This window comes from Prionailurus viverrinus, chromosome A3 (genome assembly GCF_022837055.1).
Source record: "Prionailurus viverrinus isolate Anna chromosome A3, UM_Priviv_1.0, whole genome shotgun sequence".
NCBI classification, from domain to species: Eukaryota; Metazoa; Chordata; class Mammalia; order Carnivora; family Felidae; genus Prionailurus; species Prionailurus viverrinus.
This window is the reverse complement of record NC_062563.1, coordinates 27,780,431-27,803,206: the sequence shown is the minus strand read 5'-3', so window position 1 is coordinate 27,803,206 and position 22,776 is coordinate 27,780,431. Positions and strand designations below refer to the sequence as shown.

At 39.1% G+C, this 22,776-nt stretch overlaps 1 protein-coding gene across 3 annotated transcripts in view; it reads left to right on the top strand.

The window, feature by feature from the left end:
- Nucleotides 1-22,776, top strand: part of CSNK2A1 (casein kinase 2 alpha 1) — a 55,008-nt gene that overhangs the window by 18,143 nt on the left and 14,089 nt on the right. For 2 of the 3 annotated variants that reach the window (XM_047852116.1, XM_047852114.1), the window contains exons 2-7: nt 10,545-10,754; nt 12,758-12,869; nt 19,094-19,195; nt 19,709-19,759; nt 21,108-21,167; nt 22,650-22,733. In XM_047852116.1, coding sequence (XP_047708072.1) covers nt 10,654-10,754; nt 12,758-12,869; nt 19,094-19,195; nt 19,709-19,759; nt 21,108-21,167; nt 22,650-22,733 — 510 coding nt within the window. In that variant the 5' untranslated portion in view covers nt 10,545-10,653. Of the gene's footprint in view, nt 1-1,021; nt 1,044-10,544; nt 10,755-12,757; nt 12,870-19,093; nt 19,196-19,708; nt 19,760-21,107; nt 21,168-22,649; nt 22,734-22,776 lie in introns of those variants that run through there. The other variant, XM_047852115.1, reaches the window with a different exon arrangement.

The following is a 22,776-nucleotide window of genomic DNA, read 5'->3' as shown; positions in this document are numbered from 1 at the left end:
ATGCCCTACAAATGGAAATATATATTATGTAGCTTTTTGGATATGGCTTCTTCACTTAGAAACATATATTTAAAATTCATCCATGTTGTTTAAATCGTAGTTTGTTTTCCACTGTGTGCTTGTACCACCATTCGTTTATCCATTCACCTGTTAGACATCTTGGTTGTTTCAATTTTTTCGCAATTATGAATAAAGCTGCTATCAGCTTTTCACCTGTAGGTTTTTGTGTGAACATTGGTTTTCACTTGAATAAAATACCGAAGAGTGGGAATACTTAAGAGAATGTATGGTAAGTGTTTAATTTTGTAAGAAACAACCAAACTGTTTTCCCAAATGGCTATATAGTGTGTTGTGTTCCCATCAGGAATGAATTAGTTTCTGTTATTCTGCATCCTCACCAGCTTTTGGTATTCTCAGTTTTTTATTTGAACCATTTTAGTAGGTCTGTAGTGTATTTAATTTTTACTTTAATTCGACTTTCCCTAATGACTAACAATATTGTGTATCTTTTCATATGCTTATCCGTAGATCTTCTTTTGCAAAATGTCTGTTCAGATCTTTTGCCTGTTTGTTAATTGGGTTGTTCTCTTATTGTTGAATTCTTTATATACATATAAGTCCTTTATCATATATGTGATTTGCAAATGTATTTTCCCCATCTGGCTTATTTTTCCATTAACAGTGCTTCTCACAGAGGAGAAATACTTTAATGTTAATAAAGTCCAGTTTATCAATTTTTATTTTTATGGGTTGTGTTTTGCTGTTACGTTTTAAGACCTCTGCCTAATCCTAATTCCTGGCCACTGGATCACAATATTTTCTTCTAAAGTTTTAAAAATGTTTCATTTTATATTTAGATCCATCATCTATTATGAATTATTTTTAATGTTTATTTTTGAGAGAGCGAGCAAGTGCCCACAAACGGGTGGGGCAGAGAGGGAGGGAGACAGAGGATCTGAAGCAGGCTCTGCGTTATCATCACGAAGCCCTACCTGGAGCTCACCTGAACCCAAGTCGGATGCTCAACCGACTGAGCCACTCAGGTGCCTCTATTATGAATTGTTTTTTGTATAAGGTGTGTGAGGTTTAGAGTCAAGTTCATGATTTTGCATATGGATGTTAAAATGTTCTAAAACCTTTTAGAGAAAAGATTACCCTTTTCCCATTGACCTGCTTTTGTACCATTGTCAAAAATCAATTGGCCATATTTGTAGGGATTTATTTCTGCACTATCCATTCTGCTCCACTGTTTTATCCTTTTGTCATTACCACACTTTTAATAACTGTAGCTTTGTAGTAAATAACTTAAGTAGTGTGATTCCTCCAGCTTTATTTTTCTTTCTCAGAACTGTTTTCGTTATTCTAGTTCATTTGGATGTGTTTTTTTTTTATTAGTCTGACAGTCTTTATTTTTTTCTAAATAGTTTGTTTCGTTTATATTGAATATAATTAGTCATATTTCAGTTTAACTTTTCTCTGTTTATGTTCTGGGGTTTTTCTTTTTTCTTCCCTTTTTTTTTTTTTTTGGTTCTTTTTATCATTCTATTTCCCACCTTTCTAGTTTTGAAATACATGGTATTTTTGTTATATAAGTAGATACCATTGTAGGTATTAAACTTGGAGCCATAGTTGACCAAAGTCTAATATTAATAGTCAAAGGTTGCTTGAACTTTTCCATAGTTTTTCTCTTTTTTTTGCTCTTTCTCTTTCAACACAGACCTTCCAAATGAGATGGATGTGTGTGTGTGTGTGTGTGTGTGTGTGTGTGTGTGTGTGTGTGTGTGTGTATGTACTTATATATACCCATTTTTTTTTTTTAATGTTTAATTTTGAGAGAGAGAGAGACAGAACATGAGTCGGGAGGGGCAGAGAGAGAGGGAGACACAGAATCCAAAGCAGGCTCCAGGCTCCAAGCTGTAAACACAGTGCCCGACGCAGGGCACAAACTCATGAACTGTGAGATCATGACCTGAGCCGAAGTTGGATGCTCAACCAACTGAGCCACGCGGACTTCCCGGGATTATTTTTTATCTTCTTTCTTTAGAGATCTTTGCTGGATGTAGAATTTTAATTTGGCAGATATTTTCCCTTAGCATGCTGAAGGTATTAAACTGTCTTAGGCTTCATTGTTGCTTTTGGAAAATCAGCTGTTCTGCTGTTGTTTCTTTGAATGTAATCTAACTTCTCTGTTTGCTTTTCAGATTTGTCTTTGTCTTTGCTGTTTTATTATTGTATGTTTAGTTGTGGATTTCTTTTTATTTATTGTCTGGAATTTGTTGGCTTCTGGAATGTGTTTGTGTCTGATTGCTTCTGGGAAATTTTCAGCTGTTACACCTCTTTCAAATATATATTGCCCTTGCTGTCTCCCATTTTCTCAATTTCTTCTGGTACTGATCAAAAGTAGGTTAAACCATTTCACAGTATTATTCCTTTCTTGCTTTTCCATAGTTTTGACTTTTCTGCTATATTTTGGATAATTACTGGCCTATTTTCCAATTTCTTAGTTTTGTCTTCAACTTTGTTGAATTTACTCTTAAATCAATTCACTTGTTATTTTTTATTTCTTCCTAAACATTCTATTTTGTTCTTTTCACTTTTTGAAATCTAGAGTATCCTGTTCCCTGCTAGTATTCTGAAGCTTATCTCATTTCTGTAAGCATCATCAACATGTTTTTTTTAATTTTTAAAAAACTTTTTTTAATGTTTATTTTTGAGAGAGAGAACACGCAAGCAAAATGGAGGCAGAGAATCTGAAGCAAGCTTTGTGTGTTCAGTGCAAAGCCTGATGTGGGGCTCAAACTCATCATCAAACCGTGAGATCATCAACGTGGTTGGTTTGAGTTTGATAAGATCAGAAGTCTCTGTATGTCTTTTCTCGGTTTTTTTCTGCCAGGTCTTACCCTTGTAGTCTTTTCCGTCAATACCTAGTTATCTTTGAGTACAGGCTGTGTATTCTATTTGAAAAATTACTTGTAGGAATCATTCAAGGCCTATAATAGCAAGGTGCTTTTTTTTCCCCCCACAGAGAGCTTGTTCATGTCAGGTATCTGGACATTACAGGTTCAGGAACCACCTGAAAACAATTTTTTTAATCTGATATTCCCTCCATAGAATTGTATTTCTTTCCTGGATCTTCCACTTCTCATTCACTCTCACCCTAAAGTTTTAATCCTCTGAAGTCAGCTTGTTATGAAGGTCTCCTATTAGACTTCCACCCTTTGAGGGCCCTGTGCTCTGGTTCCTGTCAGAACAAAATTCTAATTTTCAGGGATCAACAAAGACCCTTTGGGCTTGCTTGCTTCTCTGGGTTCTCATTTTCTCTTCACTGTAGGCTATAATTGTTTATCTGTTTTATTTAAGAGAGAGAAAACAAGAATGTGTATATATGTGTGTGTGTGTGAGAGAGAGAGTGTGTTTTGTGTGTGTGTTTAATCCGTTCTCTTTAGCTGTTCTCAGTGGAAAGATTGACCCAAATAACCTAGCCCACCATTACTGAAGACGGGGAAATTACCTGCAAAAATCTGGGTTTCTTACTTTGAGAAGCTCCAATTACACTTTCGTGGATCTACACCCTCTAGCTCTTTATTTGTCCTTTGTAGGCATTTTGCTTTGTGACCTCTGTAGTAGAACTTATTTGTATGAGTGGAGAAAGGAAGAGAATGAGATCTGAACTGCAGTGGTTATGAGTTAATAATTTTTTGTTAAGGCACACATAGTAATAGTCGAGTAGAGTGTTCTCTAGTGTTCTTCAAACCAGATATAAAAGGATTGCTGAGGGGTGCCTGGGTGGCTCAGTCAGTTGAGCATCCAACTCTTGATTTTGGCTCAGATCACTATCCCAGGGTCATGGAATCCAGCCCTGCGTTGGGCTGTGTTGAGCTCTGCGCTGAGTGTGGAGCTTGTTTAAGATTCATTTTCTCTCTCTCTCTCTCTCTCTCTCTCTCTCTCTCTCTCTCTCTTTCTTTCTCTCTCTCTCTCTCTCTCTCTCTCTGCCCTTCCCCTGCTCGCCCTCCCGCCCCCACCCCCACCCCCAGAATAAATTAAAAAAAAAAAAGGAATGCTGATCTGGTGTGCTTCTTATAGGGAATGACAAGGTATGCCAGCCTTTGGTAATTTTAGGGTATAACGTTACAGGTCGTTAAAATTCTTAACTTGTTTAAAGTCTTGTGCTTTTCAATTTCTTGTTTTACTGTTTTTCATCTGAGTAATTTCTGTGCATCCTTCAAAACTAAGCTTAGATGTTATTTTTTCCCTGGCAGCTTTCCCCAGACTTTGAGGTACTCCATAAATATTTGTTGAATGAATGACACTGGGTTGGTGGGTGACTTAAATTCCCTTCAATTCCTGCAGAGCATCTTAGACTTCATTCTTTCAAGCACTAATCGCTTGAGAGTGTGATGGTCTGTTTTCTTTGTCAAGGGTAGAGATAGTTTCTCTTTATTCTCCAAGGCCTAGAGAAATAATCCCTTCCCAGTAATAGGCACACATTTCCTGATACATAATAATTGTTTAATAAATGCTTGCTGAGTGGACATTCTGCTCTTGATTTGAAAGGAAGAGAGAATGGGAAATTAAGGGGAACTATGGACGTACGAAACAAGTAATTCCGATTGTATTAACTCCTGCTTTTTTGTGTTCATTTCATAGCCACTTTGAAAGGGGAAAAGGCAAGTTTCTATGACTGTTTGTCTTTGCTTCTGCAAGTCACAAGTATCTAGTTGTGTTCTTCCTGAGTTTGTTCCACAAATCATCTCTTTGCAGTGTATGCTGCCTGATTGCTAGGAAGAAGAGTTGATTCTCTGCAGCAGTGCTGAAAAGGTGTTGTTTTCCTTATACAACTGCTCTTCTTCTGAACAAGCATTCTTAAATCATGCAGTCAGTGCAATATAAGCGCATTCCTCATTTTTTACCATAGAAATCTTTGCCGTCTAGATGATTATGAGATATTACTCATTCACTATGGCTTATCTAGGGTTGGGAGGGTTTATTTTGTTTTGTTTTTAAGATGGAGACCCTCATAAACATTAGGGTAAAACTGTATTGTGGTTTGAAGATGGACTTAACTTTTTAAATTTAAGGTTCCAGAATAATCTTTTCCAGTTCTGCTGGGAAATTTATTTATAAAAATACATTGGTACGATGATTAATCAGACATGCAGTTTCCTGGTTTGGGATCATTTACTAAGCCTCCAGTTTTCTTTTTAGTTGCCAGATTGAAAAACAGAAATCACATGGAGTAGAAGAGATTAGAGGGAGGGATTGAGGAAGGTGAGAGGAGTTTTTAATAGAAATTAATTAGTTCTATATTCCATTTATGTTGATAAACCTATGATTTTGGCAGTACATGTTTTAGCCTCATAGTTAGATGGAGTTTTCATTTACTTGCATCTTATTAAAGAATAGGTCAAACAGAGCCATATAACTGGCTTTGGTTGTAGGTGTGGTCTGACTTTAATAGAGAAAATTTTACCAACAAGATAATTTTTCAGTTGATTAATTGGCTTCTGTTAGGCTAAGGATGAACAAACAAAACATAGCCATGTATTCAGAGTCATTCTGAAGGCTTTTTAGTCCTATGAAATTGTTATCAGCTAAAATTACACCTCCTTTTATGCAATCATATGAGACAGTAAGGATGAAGTTAGGTCATTTAAAATGGAATTATTAAGAAAGTTAATACTTTTTCTTCACGTCAGATTTTCTTAGGATATGCTTGTATTATGAACACTAGGTAGGACGATTGATCATCAGGATATCTAGGACTCAGGTACTTTCACCAACTTCTAAACAAGCTGTTGTAAAAATTGCTAACATCAAGTTTCTCCAATATTCTCTTAATTTTAACTGTGGCCCTGTTATGAACAGAGGAAACTATAATACTGGGAGAGAGAGAACGTGCATGCAAAGGGAACAGCAACTCAGGAACCCTTGAGTTGGTCTCCCGATTCTCCTAGCTTTGTACCAGATAGCCAGAATAGGGCTACCCTACCTTTTGGAGGCAAATTTCATTTTCATTACATTTCATTTTTTGAAAAGAAACAGCCTTGATTTGGTCAACAAATAATATTTCATGAACACCCTACAAAATGCAGAGCCTTGAACTGGCTACTGTAAAGTCAAAAGATAAATCAGACATGCATCTTGACTTCAGAGAGCTAAGTGTCTAATAAGGAAGTTAAGGGTTTTTTTGTTTGTTTGTAATGTGTGTTTATTTTTGAGAGAGAGAGAGCTCAAGTGAGGTAGGAGCAGAGAGCGAGGGAGACACAGAATCTGAAGCAGGCTTCAGTTTCTGAGCTGTCAGCACAGAGCCCGACATGGGGCTCAAACCCACAAACTCTGAGATCATGACCTGAGCCAAAGTCAGATGCTTAAACGACTGAGCCACCCAGGTGCCCCAAGGAAGTTAAGGTTTGAAGATTATTGTATATGAGATAAAAGTGACCAGTTCTATGGGAATGAAAACACTTGAACCTTGTAGGTCGGCCACCTTCGCTTTGAATCCCAACTCTCTCCTAGATATTTATGGCCAAGCTACTAAACTTACTTAGGCTGTTTTCCTATCTGTAGATTAGGGAGAGAAATGCCTGCCTCATAGAATTACTGGGAGGGTTAGATATTTAAAGCTGAGAGGCTCTTTTAGCTCCAGACTTGGAATATCTAATTCCTTGTTCAGTATCCTTTTTAATGTCTCCTCCATTTTAACCTTAAGTCCAAAACCTGATGAATGAGCTCTCTTCCAGAATGTTTTCTGTCTCCATAAATGGTATCAACAGAAATCTAAAAGTCACCTCCCACTTTTTACCCCATTATCTAGACGACCCTGAACTATTGATTTTACACCACAAATTTTGTTCCTCAAATTTGTGCACTTATCTCCATTGCTACCACAATTGGGCAAGCTTCGTCATTGCTCTTGCATAAGTCACTGTTAACAGTCTTCTTTCTCCCTAAATCTGTTCCTCTGCTTGTCCCACATCCAGCCAGAGTGAACTCTTCAAAATGTACACATGGGTCACTTTTCTGCTTAAAACTCAACAGTGAGGGGTGTGTGGGTGGCTTGGTCAGTTAAATGTCTGACTCTTGATCTCAGCTTGGGTCTTGATCTTGGGGTCCTGAGTTCAGGCCCTGCATTGGGCATGAATGTAACCTACTTAAAAAACAACTCCTCAATGAGTTTCCATTATCCTTAGTTTGCAGATAAAGTCTTAAAGGCATTTTTGTCTCACCCTTGTTCTTCCTTGCTTGTTATTCTATTTCCAAGGACTAGCAGGATGTTTTTTCATAGTTGATGCTCATATACTTAAGGGATGGACAAAGGAAGGAATGTATGAAAGAACCAATCAGTAATTGAGAAAATTAGGCTGTCCCTTTATTTCTTTCTTGTTAGGCTGTATATGAACATACATACATATTTACAGAGGTTGCAAGTGAAATACTATTTCTAAATAAAATGTTTATCTTTAATGAGTTCTCTTTCCTGTCTTTTCACTTCCCCTCTTTATCCCCAGCCTGTCACTGATCTTCTGTCCCTCTTTGTGCCATTTTATTTATCTGAGGTTGCTGAGGTACAGTTCAAGGACTCTCTCTCTTTTCTTCTCCCTATATAGTTCATGAAAGCCAACCATTTGAAATTCCTGTGAATGACTGTCTTACTATAAACAGATTATTTGGTATGCATGATAGTAAAGTGAAGCACCTCTTCCTGGTGTTGCAAAACTGCAAGCAGTCCTCCCACTGGAGAATCAAGTCCGCCGTTTCATTAATTAGGTCCCAGCTGATGAGGCACAAAGCTGCAAGGGTCAAACAAGTACTTGAGAATCTCAGGAGTTTCATTAGTGAGTAGTCTTGCTCTCCTCTTCACAGAGAATGCCAAGGCCTTAAGAAAGCAGAGGAAGACTGGGTGATAAGACTGATAGATACATGGACTAATAAATGGGAACTGGGGAATGTTTTCCACGTGACTCAGGTGATTTCCCAGAGAAAAAAATGAGGTCTCATTTTGTAATGTCATGTCCACCCATGATTGGCCCTCTGAGGCTGGGAGTTAACTATACCTCCTGCAATTCTTGTATTTTTTTTTTTTTTAAAGAAAACATGGTTAAATTGGTAAATTTTATGTTATGTGTATTTTACCAGTTTTTATAAATCACGTTATTTCAACAAAAAACAAAAGTGGTACAAAGAACATCTGTATCCCCTTTACTCAGATTTACCTATTGTAATATTTTTTTACCCCATTTGCTTTATTATGTGACTGTACTCTTGTGCACACGTAATCTACCATGTAAATGTTTTTATCATTTGATTTCATAGTATTGTTTTTTTATACCATTTCTCCTGCTCCAGTACAGGATACAGTCTAGGGGTAGGACATTGTATATAGTCATGTCTCTTTAGCCTTCTTTTTTTTCTTTTATAGTATTGACATTTTTGAGGATATAGTGTATCCCCCCTTTTTTTTAAATTTTTTAAATATTTATTTTTGAGAAAGAGACAGAGTGCAAGCAGGGGTGGGGCAGAGAGAGAGGGAGACACAGAATCCGAAGCAGGCTCCAGGTTCTGAGCTGTCAGTACAGAGCCTGACATGGGGCTCAAACTCAAGAACCCATCTCATGAACTGTGAGATCATGACCTGAGCTGAGCCGAAGTAAGGTGCTTAACCCACTGAGCCACCCAAGCGTCCCTCCCCCCACCTTTGTAAAGTAGGCTTCACGTCCAGCATGAGGCTTGAACGCATGACCCTGAAATCAAGAGTCTGACCCTTTACCAACTGAGCCATCCAGGTGCCCCATTCCCTCACTGCCCCTTTTTAATAGAAGCTTCCTCATTTTCGGTTTGTCCAATGTTTCCTTGTAGTTAAGTTGAGGTTACACAACCTTAGCCAGAAACTTACATAAGTGATATGTTCTCAGGTTATAAAATCTGGAGACTCAATACATTTTTAATTAAATGCAGAGTAAAGGGGATCAGCAAATGCTGTAGGATTCTCTGAAAAGATAAATAGATTGGAATGGTCAGGGGAAGACATCACAGTTTACCTATTATGTAGACTTAGTTTACTGATTTGGTAGAAAGCGTGTTTCTAAAAGTTTACCACTTTACCCTTTATGTCAAATTTTGCATTAGTTCAGGTAACATATATTACTGTCTTCTACCAGTTTCTATTAAGTTTCCTCCTGTATTAAATAAATCAGGAGGAAATTATTTGTTTTTAAATTTAATGAAATCAAGTATGACTTTCAAATGGCACAATTTGAAGGATTAAGGATCTATAATTAAGGATCTACTGATTATTATGCAAGATTCCTGAATGATTTGGATTGTTACAAAAAGACATTGAACTTTGATGTATGTCTTTATTCCCTTCCTGGTTTCATAGAGTCAGGCTAACAGTTGGTACTCCCGGCTTTGCCACTGTTCTATCTAGTCTTTTAGCACTCCTACTTGAGCTATGGAAAGCTACTCTTGCCAATGATTTCTGTGGAATGTATAAATGGTAGTAATGTTGATAGGTCTGTCCTCAATGCCATTTTTCCCTTCCAGGCTGTCTTATAAAGAGCATCCAAACTTTAGATGATGCAGAACAGAATTAGGGCCAGCATGGTTTTAAGTATGTTTCTTGTTTTTTGTTTTTGTTTTCTTTCTCTTTTTTTCTTTTTCTTTTACTTTCTGGGTAATAGGAAACACTGTGGTTGACACAGTTGGGATCTAGTCATTGGTTAATAGGTAGAAGAGTCAGAGGTATATATTTTTTTTATTTTAGCTTGTTGTATTTTTTATTTTTCTTTTAATTTACATCCAAATTAGCATATAGTGCCACAATGATTTCAGGCGTAGTTTCCCTTAGTTCTCCTTAACCATTTAGCCCATCCCCCCTCCCACAACCCCTCCCGTAACCCTCAGTTTGTTCTCCAGATTTATGAGTCTCTTCTGTTTTGTCCCCCTCTCTTTTTCTATATTATTTTTGTTTCCCTCCCCTTATGTTCATCTGTTTTGTCTCTTAAAGTCCTTATATGAGTGAAGTCATACGATTTTTGTCTTTCTCTGACCAATTTCACTTAGCATAATACCTATTCTCCAGTTCCATCCATGTAGTTGCAAATGGCAAGGTTTCATTCTTTTTGATGGCCGAGTAATACTCCAGTGTGTGTGTGTGTGTGTGTGTGTGTGTGTGTGTGTACACACATACACATATATACCACATCTTCTTTATCCGTTCATTCATCGATGGACATTTGGGCTCTTTCCATACTTTGGCTATTGTTGATAGTGCTACTATAAACATGGGGGTGCACGTGTCCCTTCGAAACAGCACACCTACATCCCATGGATAAATGCCTAGTAGTGCAATTGCTGGGTCGTAGGGTAGTTCTATTTTTAGTGTTTTGAGGAACCACCATACTGTTTTCCAGAGTGGCTGCACCAGCTTGCATTCCCAGAGTCAGAGGTATATTTGAGGCCATTATTATAAGATGGTTTTTTTTTTTCTTCACACATGCTTTTTAAAAATAATTCCTTGGACTTTATGCATTTTGTGTTTGCAGTTTGAAGAAAACAGGTCTGAAACAAGGTCATACCCCCAGCTGCTTCTGAACACATTGACTGCCAGATCTCCAAACATCAAGTCCACCTTCATTCGCCAACCTGTCTGACATGTCGGGACCCGTGCCAAGCAGGGCCAGAGTTTACACAGATGTTAATACGCACAGACCCCGAGAGTACTGGGATTATGAGTCACATGTGGTGGAGTGGGGGTAATTATTTCCTCTTACTTCACTGTCCTCACTCATAGGGTTGATTCTTGTGTACTTGTTGAGTAATTTGTGTTAGGAATCCTTCCTGACTGCATTTATAAACCTCAAGATTAAAACCTGATTTGTGTTTTCTTCTGCAGTGAAGAAGCAACGTATTGCTTTGGCAAATTAACAGTTTTGTTGGGCTTACCATTTAAAAATTACTTCTGTCTCTTATTCTTTCCTTGGACTTACATATTCTGGATAAAAGGGTGGTAACAAAGAGTTACATGTCAGCTTGTCTCACCTAAGGGCTTTGTAGTTAGGTGAGAATTAATACTTGAGAGATTTTAAAAACCATACTCTTACGTAAAGTATTTTTGAGGTCAGAGAATGTTGTCCCATGATGATACTGAAGGATGAAACAGTTCTCCAGAAAGATGTCCTCTTTCTGATAGAAACAAAATTAAACCCTTATCAGCGTTTACTCTTACCATGAAGCAAGCCATGTGTAACGTGGATTTAAGCCCCAATTCCATTTTGAACAGTTGCAGTCTACCTCCGTAGTTGTGTTTGCCCCTATTCTCTCTGCAGTCTCATTTGGATGTTTGTATCTCTTGTCCCAACATGTAGGTATTTAATTGATCAGGTCATACTAACTGTGATAAAAGCATTTTGACATCCAGTGCAAAAGAAAGCAATTTGGAAATGCATAAAGCAGTAGCTCCCACATGCTACATTTTATATCTATTCACATGTGATGTATATAACCTGTAAGTGGTTAAAGATAGTCTCCCAATATTGACATAAGGGGGTATGTAATCCTGATTGGGCCATGATTCTTAACAGTAAATGCATTGCCTCTGCACAAGGAGTTACAGTGTGCCTCATAGATACCATCAAGAACCAGTGGTACAATATCAGTAAATGTTGTTATTGATAACCTAACAATTCCTCACTTATCACAGGCTTCAAATTCTAGGAATACTTGTGTTTTGCTAACAAAATTTGAACCACTGTCTTTGAATTGAGTGCTTTGCACTTAGTTCTGCTTAAATAACACTAAACAGCCCTTCCGAGGTTTGGCATGGCACTTTTGGCTCACATGCATTTGTTTTCTGTGTCTGCCACAGGAGAACTCCACCAGAATTAAGAGCCTCCTCCCCCAGACCTGCCTTAATACAGTGTCCCTTGTCCTTAGTACCATCTGCCTTGTCTGTTCATTTCACTTTCTTTTTGGCTGCTTGAGGACAATGGATGGCTAATTTGTTACGTGTTGGATTTTCAGTGCCCCCAGCAGGAGTAAATAGAATTTTGACTTACTCTTTAAAGCAAAGTCATCTAAACTGTAATCAGAGGCAGGGATAAAATGTTGGCATTTCCCTTATTTTTTACCTCTGATGTTGCTAGTGGTCATGGAATATGGGTAAAAATAGAGGAAGGGGCCCCTGACTATGATTCATGATCTGTAGTGTGATTTGCAAACTTTTTACATGGACTGTCCTCAGAGTTTGCCTTGGAGGGCAAGTGGGAAGTCAAGCCTATATGTTTGAAAGCCACTTACCTGCAAAAAGGTCCATGAAAAATCTGCTTCTAATGTGTGGCTGAATTGAAATATTCTTACAACATGAATTGACTTCCTGCTAGGTGCCAACACCGGGCCAGGCACGAGAGGACAGAGATATATAAAAATTATCCTCCAAGGGAAAGCTGTCTGTTGTTGGATATAAACACATAACAAACCCTAATATAAGGTAGCTATGTGTGGCATGCCAGTAGAAATGTAAACAGTGTGGGATTTGAAAGAATAATTGAAAGGCTTAAACTTTTCTAATTCTAGGATTTAGAGCACACATTTTTAATTAATGGCCCGATTTTTAAAATACAGAGAAACCAATTTGGGAATTATTTGAAATGCCTTTTATTTCTTTTACTCCTACTGGTAGTAGAGTTTTTAAAGTTAATTAGTGCCTTATAGTTTGAACTTTTAAAATCATTGTGACTTTGACTTTTTTTGTTCACAGTAATCAAGATGACTACCAACTCGTTCGAAAATTAGGCCGGGGTAAATACAGTGAAGTATTTGAAGCCATCAACATCACAAATAATGAAAAAGTTGTTGTTAAAATTCTCAAGGTGAGTATAAGAAGAAAGAGATTATAATTTCAGGAGTATTTGGGATTTAGATTTTTTTTTTTTTTCAACATTTATTTATTTTTGGGACAGAGAGAGACAGAACATGAACGGGGGAGGGGCAGAGAGAGAGGGAGACACAGAATCAGAAGCAGGCTCCAGGCTCTGAGCCATCAGCCCAGAGCCTGATGCGGGGCTCGAACTCACGGACCGCAAGATCGTGACCTGGCTGAAGTCGGACGCTTAACCGACTGCGCCACCCAGGCGCCCATGGGATTTAGATTTTTAAGTAATAGTGATACCTTTTTTTTAAAGTAGCGTTTGAAAAGGTTTTTGTAATGCTTTAACACTTTTATACTGTATTCTCTGAAGTTGATAGACGAGGTTATCTGTTGTTGTTGTGAAAGAGGGCTCAAGTGAGCAAGAGGCAGAGAGGGAGAGAAAGAAGTGGGGCTCTCCCGAAGCGGGATTCGAACTCACTAACTGTGAGATCATGACCTGACCTGAAGTCAGGTGCTTAACCAACTGAGCCACCCAGGCGCCCAGAAGAGGTTGTCTTTATTTGACAGATCAGGAAATTGAAGCAAAAGAAGCAGTTTGGCTCAAGTCATACAGCTCAGCGAGTTTGTGGCAGAGGAAGGGAGTAAAGGTTCAATCTTCTCTCTCCTAGGTCTTGCCTAATACTGATTTCCTATATTTTCAGTTATATTCCATCCTTTTGTTTTCAATAAGTTGTTACCTTTTCTGTGTGAGGATAAGGAGTCCAAACGCAGGCCTTTAAATGGCAGGCAGTTGCCGTCTGTGCAGCTAGTGTGATGTAAGTGCCTGCGACGGGTACTGCTGTGTGTGCTCCAGCTCCGGCTGGTAATTACTTCGCAGTAGTGCAGGTCCAGTGTTGCTTGATACTCTTCTCCAAAAAGAAAGTAAAAATTTGTATTTATATATGAATTCCCCTGATTTTTAAATGTTGGCTCAAGAGTTTTTAAAAACACTACAGGAGTGCCTGGGTGGCTCAGTCGGTTAAGCATCTGACTCTTGATATTGGCTCAGGTCATGATCTCTTGGTCCGTGAGGTTGAGCTGACAGCACTGAGCCTGCTCGTTATTCTCTCTCTCCCTCTCTCTCTGCCCCTCCCCCACTTGCTCTTTTCCATTCTAAAATAAATATATAAACAAATACATACATACACACACTGTGTAGGCCAGGTTTGGCCAGTGGGCTACCAACATGCAACTTGGAAGTTACTTACGACTGTACTGTGCACTGTCATATGCCAGGAACTTAGCATATAGTTCCTTGCTATAGGAACTTTCCCATATTTGATACTGAGAAGCAAAGGTTCCCAGACTTCATCAATTTATAGCCACCCATATTGTGTCAGTAACTTTTAAGTAGTTAAGTCCAAAAAACAAAAAAATGTTTAACTTGGGTGCCATTTCAAATGTTATACACTGGGGCACCTGGATGGTTCAGTCATTTAAGTGTCCAACTCTTGATTTCGGCTCAGGTTATGGTTTCACAGTTCATGAGATCAAGCCCCAAGTTAGGCTCTGCACTGACAGCACAGAGCCTGCTTGGGATTCTCTCCCTCTCTCTCACTCGAGCACATGTGCACACCCTGGCTCGCTCGCTCACTCTCTCTGTAAGTAAATAAATAACTTTATAAAAATTTTAAAAACTAAACTGTTATACACAGAAATTGAAAGAAAATATAACTTATTTTATGTTTATATGACCATAATTGATGAGCTTTGGGATATATACATCTGTTGATCACTGCACAGCTTCTCGAATGTTGGAATCATTTGGACACTAATAGACTCATTTCCTTTTCAACATTGGTTTTTGTGTAGTACTTTTTGTCACAGGAAGGGCTGAAAACCCAGCTTTGCAAAAATACACCATCAAAAGGAATGTAGTGCAATCTAATGTTGAAACTAAGAACAACCTCAGGTTGGTAGTATACTCCTTCCCTGGCGGATTTGGATATTAATTGATATTTCCCTCAAAACTTAAAAATCTCACAGAACCCCTATGAATTTGTGGGGGATGCCTTGGCATACCTTTTGGGAACCGGAAAGTTTATCTGTCTTATGTCACATGTAGGAACAGAACTAAGCCCGAAATTAGAACATGTGGATTCTAACCCAAACTCTAAAAGTAATTAACCTTGGTAATCCTTTTAACCTAAGATGTTTTGTTCATCTGTGCATATGAGATAATCTTGCTTTCTCTGTCTTTCTCAGTTGTTATGGGGATCAAATAAAAAATTATATAGAGGGTACTTGGGTGGCTCAGTAGGTTAAGTGTCCAACTCTTGGTTTTGGCTCAGGTCATGATCTCATGGTTTGTGCGTTTGAGCCCCGCATTGAGCTCTGCTGACAGTGCAGAGTCTGCTTGGGATTCTCTCTTCCCTGTCTCTCTGCCCCTCCCCCCGTCTCAAAAATAAATAAGTAAACTTAAAAAAAAAATTGTATATAGAAATATACTTTAGAGGTTGAAATTCTGTGTAAATTGTAGGATGATATGTATGTGGAAAGGGATATGGTAAAATAAAGTGAGGTGTTATCTAGTGTCATAAAAGGCACAAATAGTTGGTCTCACAGTTCAGAAGAAGCTGGTGGTTAGGGAAAGCTCCCAGGAGCTGTTTTCAGGCTCTGAATGGGGGGAGGATTTGGATAGGTATGGGTGGGAGTAGAGAAGGGAAGAATCCACAAGATAAGAAAAGAGGAAGAAATAAGTGAGAGAAATGTTTCCTGTGGAAGATGTTGAGTGACCATGCATGGAAGGTGAACTTGGAAAGGAAAGTTAAATTGGTGGTCAGCTGGAAAAGATAATCTCTGCATTTCCTTCAAGTCTTAAAAGGTAGCTCAGTAGGTTGGGCTTCAGACTCTTAATTTCCACTAAGGCCATGATCTCACGGTCTTGGGATTGAGCCCTGCCTCAGGCTGCGTGGAGCGTGCTTGGGATTCTCTCTCTCCCTTTGCCTCTCTTTCTGCCTCCTCCTCTGCTCCTGTGCATGCTCTCGCTCTTTCTTTAAAAAAAAAAAAAAAGGTAACGTGATTTTTCTCTCTTCTAGGTTGTTGGGAGTCATTGATGATTTTGAGTGAAGGGGGGTTTGGAAAGATTTTTTTTTTTTGTACTCCAGTCTTTTCCTAACTGTACTGTATATTTCACTGTAATTATATAGAAAGATGGTTGTAAATATAGATGAAGTTCGTTCATAAACTCTATTTAAAATTTTTGATCTCTCCTACCTATTTATTAAGACAAAATAGTTGCATTGATCACATTAAATTAGAGTTTAAGTCACCCGCCTGGTCTATCACAAACCAGCTGTGTAAGTTCACAGATTTTAAGGATTCTGTCGAAAAAAAATTTCATTAACCAGTAGCCTTAGCTATAAGTTTAGCTATAAGCCTTAGCTATAGCTGGCAGTTGGGAAATAGTGATTTAGTGGAAAACAGGTGATAGATTGATGGGTTAGTCCCTGGAAAGTAGATCTCCCAGATACTCTAGCAGATCACAAAGATCTGGTAGTTGAAGCAAAAAGAGGAAACTTCTGATCAGCTTGCTTCCCAGTCAGTGTACTGAGTTCTAACAGAAGCAAGGCTAAAAGCTGTGAATTGAATTAAATGTAGACCATGGGAGTCTCTATTAGTAACAGTTTCCATATATTGTCTACTTTGCATTGGGCCCTATTCTATCTGTGATATTTACATTACAACAGTTCTATAAGGCAAGTTATAAATTCAGATACATTTGGGGTGCCTGGGTGGCTCAGTTGGTTAAGCATCCTACTTTGGCTTAGGTCATAATCTCTAGGTTCGTGGGTTCGAGCCCCATGTGGGGCTCTGTGCTGACAGCTCGGAGCCTAGAACCAGCTTCAGATCTGTGTGTGTGTGTGTGTGTGTGTGTGTGTGTGTGTGTGTGTCTCTCTCTCTCTCTCTCTCTCTCTGCCCCTCCCCTGCTCGCACTCTGTCTCTCTCTCTCAAGAAGTAAATAAACATTAAAAAAAAAAAAATTCAGATACATTTAAGTGCTTTTCCCAAAGCTGCATAACTACAAAGCTGGATTCTGAGGATGGTCTGTTTCCAAGACTTGCTTGTTTCTGTAGCTCCTGCTTAGAACTTAAGACAAGGTTAATTTACAGTATGGTTTGGTAGTTCCTAGACCTGGATTATCAACCTAGGAAGTATCTAAGAATAGCTCTCTAACTCCATTCTCAAGATTCTGATTCAGCAGATCTAAGTGGGACCTGGGAATCTGTATATTTAAGAACACAGGTAACTATTAGGGACACCTGGGTGGCTCAGTCAGTTAAACGTCTGACTCTTGGGGCGCCTGGGTGGCTTGGTCGGTTAAGCGTCCGACTTCGGCTCAGGTCATGATCTCACGGTCCGTGGGTTCGAGCGCCGCGTCGGGCTGTGTGCTGACAGCTCAGAGCCTGGAGCCTGTTTCAGATTCTGTGTCTCCCTCTCTCTCTGCCCCTCCCCTGTTCATGCTCTGTCTCTCTCTGTCTCAAAAATAAATAAACGTTAAAAAAAAAAAAAAGTCTGACTCTTGATTTCGTCTCAAGTCACGATCTCCCCATTTGTGAGTTCGAGGCCCGTAATGGGCTCTGTGCTGGCAGTGCGGGGTCTCCCTGGGATTCTTTCTCCCTCTTTCCATCCCTCCTCTTCTTGCTCTCTTTCTCTCAAACTTAAAAAAAAAAAAAAGTCCAGGTGACTGTTGATCATGAAGTTTGGTAACCACTGATCTTGTTGATGAAGAGACAAAACATACTTAAAACAATTTCTAAGAATTCTATGCAGAATATCAATAGTCTGAGGTGACCGATGCCCTGCGAAAAACCTTGTGGTCCAGTGTAGCAGATACGGGCCACGTGTGGCTTTTGAGCATTTGAAATGTGGCTAGTACAAATGGAGATATGCTGTGAGGATAAAATACAATTGATTCCAGAGGTTTAGCACAAAAAAAATATAAATTATTTATTAGAATTTTTATGTTGATTTATAGGTTGAAATGATAAGATTATGGATATATTTTGTTAAATATATTAAAATTAATGTGGTCTTTTTCTTTTTACTTTTTTAATGCGGGTACTAGAACATTTAAAATACACATGTGGCTTGTATTGTATTCCTTTTGGACTATCACTGTTTTAGACTATTTAGAAGGAAGGCTTTGTGGAGGAAGTGCAGTTGGACCAAAGCCCTCCCCAGAAAAATGAAAAGGATTTCTGTACGGGAACCGATGTAGAAATGATGGGTGAGGACAAAGGCACATGGGAGATATACTCAAGGGACTCTGCAGAGTGGTCTTTTTAAAATGGACGCAGCAGCTCATTTATAGGAATATGGGTGATAAAGCTAGGCAGATACTATGGGTTGTGTCCCAGCCATATTCTGAGATATGTGCTCTTGTCGATCATTTTTACCCATAATGAAAGGCTTACAGAACTTAGGTAATTTGCCCCTAGTCACACAGCCAGCAATGAATGTAAGATTCCCGTTACGTAGTCTGATTCCAAGTCCCACATTTAACCACAAAGTTATGCTGCACAAAGATGATTTGGTCATCCTTGCTGTTGGTCCTGACTTCCTCTCTGTAGGGTGGGGGAAGTCGATAGACTTAAAGGAAGGAATGGAAAGCGCCCATGTTTCATCCTAATTGTCAGAGACTTTTACAAGCTATGTCTTAGTATTACTAACAACTTACAGTCCTAGTTTGTATAGTTTTAAAAAGTTAACATGCGGGGCGCCTGGGTGGTTCAGTTGGTCGAGGGACCGACTTCGGCTCAGGTCATGGTTTCACAGTTTGTGAGTTTGAGCCCTGCGTCGGACTCTATGCTGACAGCTCAGAGCCTGAAACCTGCTTCAGATTCTGTGTCTCCCTCTCTCTCTGCCCCTTCCCTGCTCACACTCTGTCTCTCTCTCAAAATAAAATAAAAACATTAAAAAAAAAAGTTAACATGCTATGATTGATGACGAATTAAATGCTAGTTCTGCAGAGGTTTGCTCTCTGGGATGAACTCTTTTTTCTTTCAACTCAACATTTGCTGAGTCCCTGCAGAATCCCTGACACAGGGCTAGGAGAAGGGGATTCAGAGAGGAGATGGACACATATCCTTTCCTTCAAAGAGCTCCTAAATAGCCATTTATGTATTACATTTACATGTTGAAATACTCTGAAATAATTTCACTGATGTACTTTTACCCTTTCAGCCAGTAAAGAAGAAGAAAATCAAGCGTGAAATAAAGATTTTGGAGAATTTACGAGGCGGTCCCAATATCATCACACTGGCAGACATTGTAAAAGACCCTGTGGTGAGTATGGTAGGCGCTGGCAAGGCCCACCAGGGCTGAGGTGGTGTTTGACCTGGAGCACAACTGGCCTCTTTATTTTCCCCCTCTACCGTTAAGTCCTGCTTTAAAAGTGCTTAATCAGTTATACCATTTAACTAGCTTGGGTCTTTCTTTCAAAGAGACCTCCACCCACAGACTATTTCTTATTCTTCTAGGCTAAGAGACTGATAGCACTGGAAACTGAAATGTGTTAATCCATTTTGCAAACTCAGGTCCGATGCCGATGGGCGATGGGCGCATTGTCGGGCTGCCTAGAGCCTGGTGAGACTTCAGCTCCATGTCTTCTGTTTGAAATCCATCCCAAAAATGACCTAAGTGTGGTGGTGATCAGAGTGGGGAGGGCTCGTAGCAATAGAGGGTTTCCTACTACTGAGGCAAGGACTACCAAATTCACCACGTAGTATCTGCGAACATTGTGCCTACTAAAGCTGCCAGGGCTATTGCTAATGTGTGTTTTCTTTTTCTTTCCCCTAGTCACGAACCCCTGCCTTGGTTTTTGAACACGTAAACAACACAGACTTCAAGGTATAATATATAACCAACCATTTCAAGGTGTTGGGTTTTTAGACCACATAGAAAGCCTTTTAGCAATGTTACTATTAGAAGAGCTTCCTTCTAACATGCTTAAAAAGAGCTTTTCATCCTTACTTAAGATAGAGAATTTATCCTTATTTTAAGATAGAGAAACTCACGTAGAAGCAATGTCTACTTTTCACATCTTGGTATTTCACTCTTTTGTTTGTTTTGTGCTCTTTTTAATTACCAATACATTTACTTCTCACCACCTTTACCATTCATTTGACAGTTTCTACAGATGTCAAACCTAATAAAAGCCACAGCACGTGTTCAGTCAGGATCTGGCTGTAGGGCATTTCACGTTAAAACAACTGTATTCAAGAAGGAATACATTGTGTGTGTACAAGCAAGGACTGCTTATACCTTGGGATCCCTCAGAAATTCTGGGCTATGGATCTTAAAAAGGGGGTGGGTAGAGAAGCGTGGTACAAACTCTGGTATAATACAGACCTCTACAACAGATCTCTGACTTCCAGCCCATCTGGTAGCCTCCTTATTTCAAACAGTTCTCAATTCGAGTACAGCAGAGGAATGTGGGCACTCTCTTGGGTTACAAGCTGTAAAGGTACTTGACTTGCCTTTTCACAGTCCTGTAGTAAGAATGCTATGTATCAGTAAATGGGTGAATCCTGTGAACCCTTTGCTGGGAGGATGAAAAAAAGGAAAGTAAGTATTTTAGAAGCAGAATGATAACTTCAAGGAAAACTGTCAGGATATCACTAACAGCTGAATGATACATAGATTTAAAAAAAAAATCTGCAGCTTCTTGGAACCTGGAAAGGATACACAACAGTTCAGAGTTTACTTTCAACTTGGGATGGGAATAGTTCTGTCAAATTGACAGATTTGGCAGGAAGCCATCTTGCATACCAGCTGGTGACCCATAGTGCCTATATAACTCTATACATCAAAGGTGGGTTAGTTCCCTACTAAGGGAGGTGTGTATTTGCCAAAATGCCTTATATTGGAAGGTCTGGAGGTAAATGCAAAGCAGACTAAACTTCAAATGTATGGTATCAGTGCATGTTGCATATGTAAATTGGTACGTTCCCAACAGTGGGTTATAGCTTAAGCAATACAAGTTTAAGTCTTCACTTTTGCATATAGAGTTAAATACCCAAAGTATCTCTTTTAAAAAGTAAGTTTCTGTTGGAGAAGTAGAGACTGATGAACAGACACATCCCGGAACTGTAGCAAACGAGCCAAGTCTTGGTTTGAATTACTACAAACAAAGATGAGAAATTGCCTTCCTATCAGCATTATTTCACGGCTTATATGTTGCATTTGTCTTTAACAGCAATTGTACCAGACGTTAACAGACTATGATATTCGATTTTACATGTATGAGATTCTGAAGGTAAGGGAACCTGGGATACTAAATATCTTTAGTTTGCTCTTCCTTTTGTTAAATGGTCCAGTTAACTGTGGAGAAGCCAGTGAATTAACTTTGGAAAGTATGTTGAAAGAAGGGGCCTCTTCATGTAAGTGTTTAGTTAGTTAATAGCATCAGAACCCTGTGCTGATGTAAACATTATGGAATAGAGTCTAGTAGGAACGTAATTTAGAATGCTTTGGAAATGGTATTTGGAAGTGAGCTGGGGCCCCTTTAAAAAATACTTGTAATCTCCATCATACTCCTATGAAAGTTACAATTAGATTGTCAAAACTCAACAAAAATAACTTCTGATATGCTGGCTTGTGGTATACTTTATTTTACTTAAAATTCTACAAGTAAAACAGTAAACTCCAACTCAGCCCTCAAAGGGTCATCGTCCTAAGGATTATGTAAATCTCTGCTCAAAGATTGCTGATTTAGAGTGGACTTTGATTTCTAACATGAGATCACCAATTGTCTTGCTCCTAGTAAGCATTAAGATCATCTCTATAGATGAGAAAATTGTGAAGAGGTGGCTAAAGATTCTTACTAAATGAGGGTTGCTATAAAGCCTGCATTTGAATTTTAGTAGTACCCTAAAGAGGCTGTCCCAACAGAGATACTTGATCTCTCCATTGGCTCCTGCAGTATTGTGACAAGCGTGACTTCACAAAGTTAAAGGATATACTTGTCTAGCCCTGGAAACCATAGGAACCGAAGTTGCCCTTCAGGAAGGACAAGAACTTAGCCAATGACATCAGCTGGCTTAAAGGCTGGGATTAGCAAACCCCAAAGGTTATGCTACTCAGTTCACCTTAGTTTGAGATTGGACATGGTTTTCAAATCGGATTTGATGTAATAAATCAGGTACAGGACAAACAATAAAATTTTTGGCTTTGTGGGCCATAGGTTCTTTCTCACACTATCCCTGTGGTAACACAAAAGCAGCTAGAGATGATACGTAAACAAATTGGTGTGGCTGTGTTCCAATAAAACATTCACGAAAAGAGGCAGCAGGCCGTATTTGGTCCATGGGCTGTGATTTGCCAACCTCTGTTGTGTGCTCTTAGCTGCTAGAAGATTATTGTTCTTTGAATGAGAGGTTTGTAGAACAGACCGGTTTTCTTGTTTTGAGGGGCCTGTGTTTCTGAAAATGATCCAGCCTTTGGGTAAGGGGGAGATACTGGAAGTGTTGCAATTGGTATATACTTTCGGTGTTTTTCAACAGAAAGGATGTTGAAACAACAGTGTAGGGACAGAACTTGAAGTTCAGAGGCTCTGAGTTTTCTTGACTATGGGATCTTGGGGAAGTCTCTGAAGAAGAGCTGTGGGAGTGATTGTCCTGTTCTTGACTCACAGGGGTTTTGTGAGGCTACAAGGAAACCTCTGGTGAAAAAAGTAGAAGACTTTAAGAAAGTCACTCTTAAGCAGGCTAACTTTCTTTCTTATCTGTTCCTCCTACAGGCCCTGGATTATTGTCACAGCATGGGAATTATGCACAGAGATGTGAAGCCCCATAATGTCATGATTGATCACGAGCACAGAAAGGTAAAGCGATAGACCAACAAGTCTTATTTATCAATATGATAGA